We start from the raw sequence: 13,760 nt of genomic DNA on the forward strand, positions 1-13,760 counted from the left end.
CAGTCAATATGGGACTGCATTACATACTTCAACATCTAGACAGACCACAGACTTATGCAAGTATACTATTTGTTGACTTCATTTTGGCTTTTAACACCATCAACCCCCCTCCTATCGACAAAAGAAAAAGCCACTTCTGAAACAGAAAAACAAAAATAAAATATTAAATTGGAAAAAGAAACACAGACATTGGACAACAGATAATTGGAAAACAGTGTTATGGATCTTAACCCCATTGAGCTTTTGTGGGGTCAGCTAGACTGTAAGGTGTGTGAGAAGTGCCCGACAAGACAGTCACTTCTATGGCAAGTGCTACAGGAAGTGTGGGGTGAAATGTCACCTGAGTATCTGGACAAACTGACAGCTTGAATGCCAAGGATCTGTAAATCTGTCATTGTTGCACGTGGAGGATTTTCTGATTCTGATTCCAAGGTGTTCTGAGTGTTTTTAGTGTTTTTAGCGCATTGCGGTTGCAACAGTGTAATGCTGCCTTTACGTGCTATCGGAACTAACGTAAATATGATTTTTCTTCTCTGAAGTAGCCCTTGAATGTTCCCTTAAATTGTCATTATGACTGAGACACTCAAAGATAATTTTGATAACTGAGTTTCCGAGTTGGAAGAACAATTTAAATATTCAACATGGTGGATGAGAGCAATAGTGCATGATCCATCCAGCCATACATCTTCTGTAGCCACTTGTCCTTTGTAGGGGCACGGGTAGTGCTGGAGCCTCTCCTATTATAGTGATCATGATCTATAACTCTGCAATAAATTAAATGGCATCTATGCTAATATTATTTTATTTGTTTCCCTGTCGCAACCTCGGGACTCCTATCCTGAGGTCACCAGAACCGGCTGGATCCTGCTCCGTTCCTGCGTCATGTTGGACTCCTGAACTGCGATGCATCTCACTGATCTCTGCCTGCATCACCTCGGTATAATGATGGACACTCTTGAAATGGAATACATCGACTATCAATTAATTAACAAAACCCTTCATCAGCCAGATAACAAGGACCATTGCATCTATGTGAACTTCTGCAGTTAATCCAGGATGGACTTCAAAGACATTAGTCATTAATCTTACAGATCATAAAACAATCTTTTTTAAACACTGACCTTTAACACTTACTTAATTTCAAACCATGACTTGCACTATACATAAGTAATATTAGCATTATAGTAATGTTTAGTCAGAGGGGAACTGGCCCCCACAGTGAGTCTAGTTTCTCCCAAGGTTATTTTTCTCCATTAACCAACATCTTATGGAGTTTTGTGTTCCTTGCCGCAGTCACCTTCGGCTTGCTCACTGGAATTATAAATAAAATTATTATTTAATTACTTATTTTTAAACACAATTCACAATCGTATTTTATCAAACTACACAATGATGACTCTAAGACATTATAGACATTACAGTTTTATCTTCTGTTAATGTCTGATCTTCTGTAAAGCTGCTTTAAAACAATGTGTGTTGTGTAAGGCGCTATAAAAATAAAAATGTCTTGACTATACCAGCTGTCTCAAACCGAAGGTAGGGAAACACCCTGGACTGGTGGCCAGTCCATCACAGGGCAACACACATTGACATATACATTCACACTCTCATTTACATCAATGGGCAAATTAGGGTCTCCAATTAACTTAACCTGCATGTCTTGGGGACTGTGTGGGAAACCGGAGCACCCGGAGGAACCCACACGAACACAGGGAGAACATGCAAACTCCACAAAGAAAATCCCAGTTGAGCAGGGACTCAAAATAGTGAATGATGGTTTTATAAATGTTTATAAATGCAGCTACCATATTATCGCTTTATTTTTGGTAACACTTTATAATAATGGTCTGTCATTAATAGGTAATTATGCAGGAATTAATGCAGGACAAATGAGTAGTACTACATTAACACTTTAGTTACTACTATTAATATGGAAACATGATTAGCCAATCAGTAAGTAAAAGCGAACTGATAACTGAGGTAGTTCACTGTTAGGTAATCAATAATTACTGAATTTGATCTGCCTCATTGAGAACTATTAACAACTATGGCTGATTTAAAATAACTACTAATTAATTACTAATCAAAACTATAACATGTGTTTAAAATTTGAATGATTATGTTTTAATTGTGAACAAGATCATGAAATGTGCCTTCAGATAAACATGCATGGGTTCTTTGTGGGAAATAATTTATGAATGTAACAGGTCACTAAATGAAGGCTACAGTGTCATAGTCAAGGATGTAACCACATATTCAGGATTGATGGGGACCAAATGTAATAATGTAATAATTAACAATGGAAAAAAATCCATATCAGTACACCAATATTGGATAATGAATTGTCCAATATTGGTGTAATGAATACTCAAGTGTTTGTTCCTACATTTTATTCATTTAATCAAACAGAGAGTTAACAAACATTAATAGACAAAAGAAAAATTATGAATCATTTAAATAATTGAACATAATTGCATAGGCTACAAACCTTTAGCAGGATAATGGTTTAATTTCTGATGCTCATGGTTACTACATGTTTTAAAAGTCTTATTTCTTAAATGGAGAGATAACCAGCGTGCAGCATGAGGCCGATTCCACATGTGTACTTCTGCCCTAGACAGTCCACTCTGTAAATACGGTCAGTTTTTATCACATAAATTTGACATGCTTCCTCCTTTGCCAATGTTCCGTATGAACAGAACAGAATGTATGTTAATGTTTACAGCATGCAGGCGGATAGACGAGAGGGCGGATCAAAATCGCATTCGCTCTTCTGAAGTTCAAGATGAAACCGAGTATGGCTGCTGCATTGCGAGCTCCGACCCAATATTGCAGTTTTTTGTTTGTTTTGTCTATAATTCTTGTGTTTTTTGTCTTGGAGAGTGCAGATCTATTTCCAAAGAGAGATGAGGGATTGCTACATTATATGCCTTACAGTCTGTGGAGATTCCAGACTCAAATATCGAACTCGTGGGGTTCTCCGTACACCGTGCGGACAGAGCAAAAGACCTCTCAGGTAAAAGCAGAGGGGGTGGTGTATGTTTCATTATCAACAAATCCTGGTGTGATAAGAACGTACATTCTATCAAGTCATTCTGCTCTCCTGATCTGCGATTTCTCATGCTTCTGTGTCGACCATTCTGTGACTGGGGATTTTAACAAAGCCAACCTCAAGTCAACAGCACCGAAATACTACCAACTGGTAGCTTCAACACACGAGGGGACTGGGTTTTGGACCTTAGCTACTCTCCTTTCTGGGATGGCTACAAATCCCTCCCCTGCCCAACATTTGGCAAATCAGACCACTCTTCCGTTCTGCTTCTGCCCGCTTACAGGCAGAAACTGAAACAGGAAGCACCCGCCCTCAGAACAATCCAGTGCTGGTCGGACCAATCAGATTCTATGCTACAAGACTGTAGCGAATGTAACCTGATCCTTCTGACGGGTGAATATCTGAAAAGCCATAAAGCCATGGGTCCAGACGGCATTCTGGGCCACGTCATCAGAGCATGCGTAAACCAACTGGCTGGTGTTTTTACAGATATTTTCTTGTCTGGTCCCCACATGCTTTAAAACATCCACCTTTGTGCCTGTGCCAAAGCAATCTGAAATCACTTGCTTAAATGACTGGTGTCCTGTTGCTCTGACCCCCATCATCAGCAAATGCTTTGAGAGGCTAATCTGTGATCACATCTGCTCTGTGCTGCCTACCTCACTGGACCCACTGCAGTGTGGGTCCAGTGAGGTAGCAGTGTGCTTACCGCAACAACCGTTCCACTGATTATGCCATTGCATCTACACTACACACTGCTCTTTCCCACCTGGAAAAATTTAACACATATGTGAGAATGCTGTTTGTAGACTACAGCTCAGCATTCAACACCATAGTGCCCTCCAAGCTTGATGAGAAACTCCAGGTTCTGAGCTTAAACAGCTCGCTGTACAGCTGGATCCTGGACCTCTTGTCAAGCAGATGCCAGGTGGATAGAATGGGCAGCAACATCTCATCACTGACCATCAACACTGGAGCCCCGCAGGGCTGTGTTCTCATCCAACTCATGTGTTCCCTGTACACACATGATTGTGTGGCAACATATAGCTCTAGGATGTCCATCCTTTTTTAAAAAGCATTTTGCTAATTATTTTATAATTATTATGCACACAGCACGCTAAGCTTAAACGCTATTTCTAGCCATTTTACATGCACATGTTACCAGGCATAATCATATTTTTTTATAAAAAAAAATTCACGTTGGATCATTATTTCTTTTTTCTAGTAAGACTTTTGATATTGGGGCAAAAATCATGTTCTCGATAATACTTTTTGTATTGTTTTCCTGTAAAAATATCTAAAAATCCTTAAAACATGATCAGTTTCATTTATCTTGTTTTAGAAACAACACTGCAGAAGATATTTAGGCATTTTAGAAAATTTATTTTTAACATGTGTATTTTGTTTTACTGTATATATAGTCAAACGGGTGAAAAAATCTACCAGTGCTGAAGTAATCCAAAGTATTTAAAATATGTTACTGACCTTGAGTAATATAACAGAATATGTTACAAATTACATTTTACAGCATGTATTCTGTAATCTGTAGTGGAGTACATTTTAAAAGTAAACCTCCCAACCCTGTTCATAGGAAATGTGCATCAAAATCTGTCCAACTCTGTGCAACATCTGTTTTATATGATATAAAATAATGGTTTGCAGTTTCCCGTTTCAAACTCTCACTTTTACTCATTCATTTCTCACCTCTCATTCTTGAGTGTGTACTTTTACATGAGAGGAAATGACTGTGCAAACATTAGGATGTCAACTGTGACATGTAACGACTACAGCCGAGATGAATAACATTTTAAAAAATTTCCCAGACAATGATGATTATGTATGATGCTTAGTGTAATATGCAGACATGGTTTACAAGTAAATCTTGGTCTGCACTTTCACAGCACATATATAATGGTAAATAACCCAGGTGTGAAGCATTACATTTATCTTACTTTATCTGATGTAAAGGACATCTGATATCTAAAATTCTTGTTCTTTTAAATAGTGAAAGTGATGCTCAAGATGAATATCAATTTTCATGTGACACAGCCAGGTCAAACCATGCAAATGTCATTGTTCAATGACACCAGTTCAATGTACAGTACGTACTACAGTTTGTAGTATGTATGTAGTATGTAAAGTATGTAGATGTATATAGTACAATTCCTTGCATCCATCACTTTATAACTTGACCTGTATCGTTTGTGCAATGGAAATCTACGGAACTCTATATGGAAAAAGGTATGTGGACACCACATTTTACACCACAATTAATGGGTTTGTTTCTCAAATATTTCCATTGAAGACAAATCATAATACTCCATACAGTTGCATTCTATGGCATTGTGGGCTTCCAACATTGTGGCAACAGTTTGGGGAGAGCCCTTATCCTTACCAGCATGTCAATGCCCCTGTTCACAAAATGATGTCCAAGAAAAAATGGGTTACTGCGTCTACTAAATACTACTTGCATTTTTGCATTCATAGTAATTCGCTCATGCACATACAGTATATCACCCCTCATGCCATCCCAGATGTGTATGACTTTCTTTTGCTGAACACAAACACAAAAAGAATATTTCAACTCTGTTGGTCCAATCAATGCAAGTGAATGGTAACCAGAACTTTGAAGCTCCAAAAAGCATATAAGGGCAGCATAAAAGTAATCCATATGACTCCAGTGGTATAATCCATATCTTCAGAAGCGATATGATAGGTGTGGGTGAGAAAGAGTTAAATATTTCAGTAATTTTTACTATAAATCTCCAATTTCAGACAGCTCTCCTATGCATGTTCACGAGAGGATTGATTTCTTCTTCTGTTTTTGTCGGTTCGCATTCTTCGTGCATGTCGCCACCTATGGGCAGTGAGGAGAAAGGGAAAAAAACATAGGGAAAATGGGAAGGAAAAGAATATATAAATCATATTTGCACAACAACCCAGTAGGTGGCGACATGGACAAAGAATGTGATTCTCCAAAGAACAAAAGAAGAAGACCTCTTGTAAACTTGCACAGGAGGGCTGGTCAAAGTGCATTTATAGTAAAAAAACAACCCATCATTTTTGGGTGAACTATTCCTTTAAGAGAAATCAACCTACAAATGGTTGATTTACAGTTGACTCTGCTTATAAAGCTGGGATACGATAAATAAATAAGCTTTGATTAAGATATATTCGAATATGAACATGAACAAGCAGTGCACCTGGGTTTCATGACATCTCATATTACCTTGTTTTTTCTACTTGAAAACATCAACAGTAGGACGGGACCTGGCTCTAAATAGTATAGATTTGAACAAGTTCTCAGGGAACATCAAAAAGAGATGTGATACTATTGACTTCAATGGGGTTTTCTGTTGTGTTATGGTGACATGCCTCAGTAGACAGTACTTTTCTTATCATTAGCAAACTTCCCTAGGCCTTTGTAGACCATTTTTACTTGCAGGAAGATATAGGCTCTCCGCAAAATAACATTTCTTATGAACCACAAGCAAATCTCCCTACAACTCCAAGGATTAACAAGACCATTCCTGTTATGCAGGAATTTGTACTAAACTTTCAGAAATATGCTCTGGTCTAGGTCAGGCACCTACATTAATTGTAACCAGTGTGCAAACATTTAAATGCCTTTCAGGGGGGTTTATTTGTAAATTAATTTCTATCAGTAATCTGTTGCAGTTTGTTTCTTTTGGCACTGCTAGCAGTTCAAATCATCAAACTTAAAGACATTTATGACAAACAATGAATGGCGGCAAAAGCTCTTTTTCTGTTGTACCAGTGAATAAACAAAAGTAAATATGTAACAAATAAATATAATTTAAATAAGTACAAAAGTTGAAATAAGTTTGCAAAATCATTGGTTTCATTGATTTCATGTCACTTTCAACTTGGCAACTCGAGTATCATCAAGAATTTTTCATTTGTAAAGACTTAACTTAGTCATTAATGTACTTGGATCTTGTAATTACTATATTTCCGACTCCACTTGAAAGGCACATAATAGGGTAATGCGTAGGTTTCGGTTTTTAAGGGTTTTTAGGGTCTTTTTGACAGTACAGTAGGGTACCTTTCACTAATAGCTGATGTCAATAAAAGAGATATTACAAAAGGCTTTAAAGATGGAAACCATGTTGAACCTGGTTGGCTGTGTTATAAGTATGGCTGTTCAAAAAGGAAAAAATGCAGTAAGATGACCTGATTTCCTAAAGTACTACACGTGGTAGAATATTTATAATGGAACATACAAATAGCATAAAAAAATCCACATATCAAAGAAAGCTTTTTGTGTTTGCCAAGCCAACAAACACAGACAAAGCTTTTATTTAAAAAGATCTGATGTAAAAGTCAGCATTTGCTTATCTGTCCGTGAAATTTCCTGTCTGATTTGCATCTCTGCATCGACACAGACACTGTGTAGCTGGTTTCATATTCATAGATAGAAACAGAGTAACATCATTGTGCTTGTCTTAGCTAGTTAGCGTCACCCCATAAACTTCCTCTTTCTTTGTGGTTAGGTGATGACGCTAAAACAAGACTGCATAAATAGGATTGTGAGGACGTCCGCTCTTATTAACTGAAATAACCGAAACTCACCAACACATATCATCGCCAGAAAAGTCAAAGTAAATATGCCAACCATACTGTCACTTTCAACAGACATGCACAAAATGAACAATAAGGATCAATCTGTAAACCCCAGGTAAGTGCTGTTTTTTATGGTGCCTTTTTAGTTACTTTCTATGTATTTTTGAAAGTATTTGTCTTATTCATTTGAAAAACATTTGCCTCAGGAGACTAGACAGGTGGCTGTTCCGTTTCCCATTGGCAGAAAGGTAAGCTTAATTTACTTTTCTTTGTTTTCTTGTGGTATAATTATCATAATATAAGAAATATAATTATATTACACTTAAACTTTTTTCAAAACAGATTGAACCCTACTGAAACCCTGCTATGGTCCCAATCATTGGAAAACCTTCTGAAATCAAAATGTGAGTGGCATATGCATACAGTATATATTCTTATATATTGCATCTAATACACTCAACATAATGCTCATAGCTTATGTATGAATTTCATATTCAAAAATACACTTTAGCATTAGTATAGCTGGTCTACAAGCATAGCTGTTAACCAGCAAACCTTAACTAGTCTTGATGGTTTAGCTAACCAGTGCCCCATGCTGTGGACCTGTGGCCAATTAAAACGTTTGCTGGTTATCACTGTTGTTCATTGTGAGTTTCATTGCTATCAACTAGGGCAGGGCATAAAATAAACTAACAAAAATCTACATTGTTTACTAGATAGCAGGATCAACGAACTGACCTTAACCGTTAGTGCACGTATGCAAATATGATCAATAAAATGCAAATCAAGACAAAAATATAGAGAAAAGCTGCTTCGGTTTCTATATGATAACAGAGGCTGTTCAGGTTGAAGGAATGCAAACATATAAAAAAGCAACCCTTTTCCTTATCACTATTTGTTGCTCTTAGATGGCATGGCAAGTTTCCACTCCTTCCTCAAGTCCGAATTCAGCGATGAGAACATTGAATTTTGGCGGGTTTGTGAAGACTTCAAAAAAATCAGGAGTGCTTCCAGGCTGACCTCAAGGGCCAAGAAGATATTTGAGCATTACGTCAAGGCAGAAGCTCCCAAAGAGGTAAGCACAGTATGACCTGTGATCTCTACATAAGATCTCTGCATGTTTTAATGAGTGCTAGAGGGATCAAAATCAACATATTCCAATTGGTCAATCTCTCCTCAGATAAACATCGACCACAGAACGAGAGAGCTCATCAAACAGAATGTTCAAGCTCCCACTAAAGTGTGTTTCGATGAAGCGCAGGAGATTGTCTTTGGACTTATGGAGAAGGATTCATATCCCAGGTTTCTTCGCTCAGACATCTACAAATCCCTTCTAGAATCTGTCAGATAGGATCAAGGTCTGAGACACAACATTTACAACAACCAAACTAGGTGACTGTAAGACTTTGCACACTTCTGTGGGACTGTCCGTGCAATAGAAGAGCTGGCCGAGGATTGCAGATGCAGGCCTGGATATTTGGACATTTGGGACTGGACTCTGAAAAGGATTACGTAGAACGTTGTTTATCTACATAAAAGCTTGTATGAGCTATTGTCTATATTTTTGATGTACTGCAGTGCTCTCTTGTTCAGTGTGGCTGTGGAATACACAAAGACAAATGAGCTTTCTGAACAGCTCACCACAGGAGCACTGAATCATCTGACACCTTTGTATAGGTATACCCTGGAGATCTTATTCAACAATTTATTTTATTCTTTTGATGTTATGTATTCAATGAATGTTTTTAAGAATGATGCTAATGCCATTTTGAACTAATTTTTGATGAGCAATGATCTCAAGACTTTTAGAACAAATGTAAATATCACTATATGTTTGCACATTGGGGAATTGACTGGAAATCTTTACAATGACATAATTTCCCTTCAACAAAACAAGATTTCTCAGTTTAATATTCTTACAGTATAAGTTACCAGAAAACAAAAACCTGAATATATACCTCCACTGTATATATACCTCTAATTCCCTCACATTCCACCAAATGTGATGGATTTCTTGAAAATGTGAAATGCTATATCTTATTTTTTAAACTTAAGACACTGGTCAATCTTCCCATACAGAAATCTGATGAATGACCATATAAGAACATATATATGGTTTACTGATGTGCACAGAACGGGGGCTGCCCTTTTCTTTCACAAATCTAATGGTGCCCTTCACAAATCTAAAGGTGCCCTTTTGGTTGATGGGAGATTTAAGCGGAGGTGCCTTTAAGAGCATGTACTATAGCACAATCCCCCGCTGACAGGCTGAAGCGGGCAGCACAGGTCGGTTTCTATTTCCAGTCCTGAACCGAATTATCTTCCAACTCTCTCCATTTCTTTCAGCCCCTCTCCCTGCTAAGGTCTGTGCACGTCACTGATATAGTTAATATTTAAGCATAAATGTACATTTTCAAATGTACATTTGGGAAAATATGTTTAATATATATATATATATATATATATATATATATATATATATATATATGTATGTATATAGTAGTGTGTGTGTGTGTGTGTGTGTGTGTGTGTACAAGTACGTGTATGTGCAAGTATGTGACATATCAGTGAACATATATTTTCTATATGTGTTTTGCATATATAGCCATATATATCAGATTTCTGTACAGGTTACATAAATAACTGTTTAATATAATTTTGCTTCATGTATAGCTCATTTGGGTTGTTTAAATATCCATTTTCATGAGCCACTTAACTTAATAAACATAACTGCAAATAAAATGTTGTTTGCGGTTTTATTGTTGATACAACATTGTACAAAATGTCTTTGGACTCCATGCTTAAAAATGTATGAATAGCATTGCATTCGATACCAAAAAGTAAGCCTAGTAGTAGTTATATTAAAGAAAATCTATCAAGCAAAACATTGCACAAAAAGAAGTTTGTAGGGCTTTAAATGATAAAACCATAAATTTACAGAGAGGCGGCTGAGCCTCAGGTGGTAGAGCGGGTTGGCATTTCGATTCCAGGCCCACAAGACTCCACATGTCGAAGTGTCCTTGGGGAAGACACTGAACCCCAAGTTGCTCCCAATGACAGGCTAGCACCTTGCATGGCAGCTCTGCCGTCATTGGTGTGTGAGTGAATGGGTGAATGAGTCACAGGGTAAAGTGCTTTGAAAACCGCTAAGGTTAAAAAAGCGCTATATAAGTGCAGACCATTTACTGGTCAAGATTAAGACCAAAACGTTTTTGGGCACTTTCTTTTTGCTAAGAAAATTTAAGTTAGTTATAAATAAATTTCAAGCATGATTTTAATGTTGTTTATGCTACTTGGTTTGAAATTTAGTTATCTAATGCATTGAAATTCATTTGTAAGTCAGACGTGCACATTTTACAGTCTTTTATTTAAATTTAAAAGCATTTATTTTGCCATATGCCATTTGTAATATAATGCACATATATAAGACAACTAAAGCTCTGTAGGACTCTTGGACATCCCCTTAACCACGTGCTTTCAGTTTCATGACCGAAAGTTTGGGGTGGCATCACATGGTGATGCCTGAGTTTCTGTGACCACTTCTCTATTTATACAAACAATGTGTCTTTTCAAAGTTTTCCACCATCACAGACAGAAGGGAAGTTGAGGCCAAGTGATCTGTCTAGACCCGTCAGTTACTAAAGACAAGTATAGACATACCACATATACAAACAGTGTAGGGTTTTTTTTTAATGCCCAGTTACACAGGAAAAAACATGTTTCATCCTTTGTGAGAAAATTCTTTGTGGCTGATAAGGTGCTCTGTAAACATTCTGAGTAATAATTCCATTGTCCATCACCTTTATCCATTGATGTGTCTACTGCTGTATCTAACTGATACTGTGCTATGTTGTTTACAGAAATTAATCATATAACTGTGGTCTCATCTGTATATTTCAATTTAAAGAGGTGGAAAATCTGCCGTGTCTTTCTGGCTTCAACAACAACAAAAACTGCTGGAAGTCAACATTATTAGATATATGCAGACAACAGTAGAAGAGAACAATTGCTTTACATCAATTACTGTCCAAGAGCATTCCCAAGATGGCCACCAAGTGGATTGACTTGCCTTTGGTGTAAAGTTAATGTTTCAACTGATTGTTTGACACTTTCAATGGACACTTTTAAATGTGTCTTTTGAAGAGTAAAACATGCTTTGGCTTTTCCAGCTTCCAAATTTGGTTTGGAATTTTTTAAAGCACTATTTCTAACCATTGTTAGAATAAATGTGACATTTCAAATTAGTATCCACAATGAGACTGACTAACCTAATGCAAGCACTACTAACATTAAATCAACATAATCTAAACTGCCCATTGGATAGTGGCATCACGGATCATGAAGCCTTCTTCATTAAGACCTTTATATTTGCATTAAAGCTCAGTGTAAACAGATCTTATCTCTGTGACCTAAATCTCTTCTCAAAATTACAGTTGCTGCCAGTATACTAAAAAAAATGTGTTTTCCTCAAGAGTCTGGTGCAATTAGGAACATTACAGGAATGTCTTATCACACCCAACTTTTTGTATGGAACTGAAGTAAAGAATTGCAGGGTAAACCTCGATATTGGTAAATGGGAGTGAAAAGGAGGACATGGCAACATTTTTCAGGGAACAGAGGAGCCGCTGCTGGGTGCCATGAGGTGGAATCCAGTGCCATCTCCCTGCTTCAAGGAGGATCGCTGGACAGCTGGCTGAGGACTGAATGGCAGCGTGGTTGGGAACCAGAGTTTGTTTTTTTCTCCCGCTCTCTCTCCTGCTATCTTTCTTTTAAGGAGCGGATTCCAGAAAGAAAAAAGGCAAAATGTGAGTGTAGGGGAAAAGATGGTTCAGGGAGGCACAAGGGGCAAACAGGCAGTTCAAGGGGGCACCAGGGGAAAACAGGCAGTTCAAGGGGGTACCAAGGGAAAACAGGCAGTTCAAGGGGTCACAAGGAGAGCAGAGGAAGAAGGCAAGGTCAGGGAGAACATAGCAGATAGGCGGGTGGCCAGGAGGCCAAGGAAACCAGAGCAGACCAGATGGGAAGCCAGGAGACCAAGGGAACTGAAGCAGACCAGATGGGAAGCCAGGAGACCAAGGGAATGACTTCAAGGTGGGGACCGTGTCGGGAGTTCTGGGAGGCAGCTGTAGGACAGGGACTGGGTCAGGAGGCCTGGAAGGCAGCTGTAGGACAGGGACTGGGTCAGGAGGCCTGGGAGGTGACCACAGGACAGGGACTAGTTCAGGAGATGGCCACAGGGCGGGCATTGGGTCAGGCGGCATGGGAGGTGGCCGCAGAACAGTGAATGGGCTAGGTGGCCTGGGAGGTGGCCACAGGACAGGGTCAGGAAGCCACAGGACAGGGACTGGGTCAGGAGGCCAGGGCGGTGGCCACAGGACAGGGACTGGGTCAGGAGGCCACAGGACAGGGACTGGGTCAGCTATAGAACATTTACATTTACATTTATGCATTTGGCAGACGCTTTTATCCAAAGCGACTTACAGAGCCCTTATTACAGGGACAATACCCCCGGAGCAACCTGGAGTTAAGTGTCTTGCTCAAGGACACAATGGTGGTGGCTGTGGGGCTCAAACCAGTGTCATTCTGATTACCAGATTACCAGTTATGTGCTTAGACCACTACACCACCACTACTATAGAAGGAATGGTTTCAGTTGGAGCGGGCAGAGCCACGTGAGGAAGGGTTCCTGGGGGCGGAGCCGTGGAAGGCAGAGCCAAGGAGGACTCCAGGTGCGGAGCCATGGAGGGCTCAGGAGGCGGAGCCCTGAAAGGCAGAGCCGTGGAAGGCTCAGGAGGCGGAGCCCTGAAAGGCTCGCGGACAGCAGACCCTGGTTTGGCAGCTATGTTGTGGAACACAGGCTCATTGTCCGCCTCTCCCACAGTGAACAGTAGGGCGAGGTCGATATATTGAGCCAGGCTGAGGGAACAGTGACCACAAGGCATACAGGAAGAGGTTGGCTCATTTAGTCCAGAACAAAATTTCTTTGAGGGCTACTTCAAAGTTAACCTGGCATGCCAGAGCACAAATCCACAACATCAGCCTCCAGGGGTTGATTCCCCTGACAAAGATCCAAGAATCATACTGCTGGGTCCATAATGGATGGTCAGTTATTCTGTAACGTTGT

At 39.1% G+C, this 13,760-nt stretch overlaps 1 protein-coding gene across 2 annotated transcripts; it reads left to right on the forward strand.

Moving 5' to 3' along the window:
• The first annotated feature begins 7,633 nt into the window (after positions 1-7,633).
• Positions 7,634-10,057, forward strand: LOC127645378 (regulator of G-protein signaling 21-like). 2 transcript variants are annotated; one of them, XM_052128977.1, is made up of 5 exons: positions 7,634-7,751; positions 7,843-7,884; positions 7,979-8,040; positions 8,545-8,711; positions 8,817-10,053. In XM_052128977.1, exons 1-5 carry the CDS (start codon positions 7,681-7,683, stop codon positions 8,985-8,987), a joined length of 513 nt encoding a protein of 170 aa, XP_051984937.1. In that variant the 5' UTR covers positions 7,634-7,680; the 3' UTR covers positions 8,988-10,053. The 2 variants fall into 2 exon arrangements, with proteins under 2 accessions (XP_051984937.1, XP_051984938.1); XM_052128978.1 differs by having other exon boundaries at positions 7,658-7,751; positions 7,846-7,884; positions 8,817-10,057.
• Positions 10,058-13,760: the final 3,703 nt, after the last annotated feature.

This window comes from Xyrauchen texanus, chromosome 6, assembly GCF_025860055.1.
Source record: "Xyrauchen texanus isolate HMW12.3.18 chromosome 6, RBS_HiC_50CHRs, whole genome shotgun sequence".
Classification (NCBI taxonomy): domain Eukaryota; kingdom Metazoa; phylum Chordata; class Actinopteri; order Cypriniformes; family Catostomidae; genus Xyrauchen; species Xyrauchen texanus.

What these genes read in the sequence shown, in the direction of transcription:
- LOC127645378 (XM_052128977.1), top strand. Translation starts at nt 7,681, where the DNA reads ATGCCAACCATACTGTCACTTTCAACAGACATGCACAAAATGAACAAT. An exon ending in CGTTTCCCATTGGCAGAAAG is followed by an intron (nt 7,885 to 7,978) that starts GTAAGCTTAATT and finishes TTTTCAAAACAG; the next exon opens with ATTGAACCCTACTGAAACCC. An exon ending in AGGCAGAAGCTCCCAAAGAG is followed by an intron (nt 8,712 to 8,816) that starts GTAAGCACAGTA and finishes ATCTCTCCTCAG; the next exon opens with ATAAACATCGACCACAGAAC.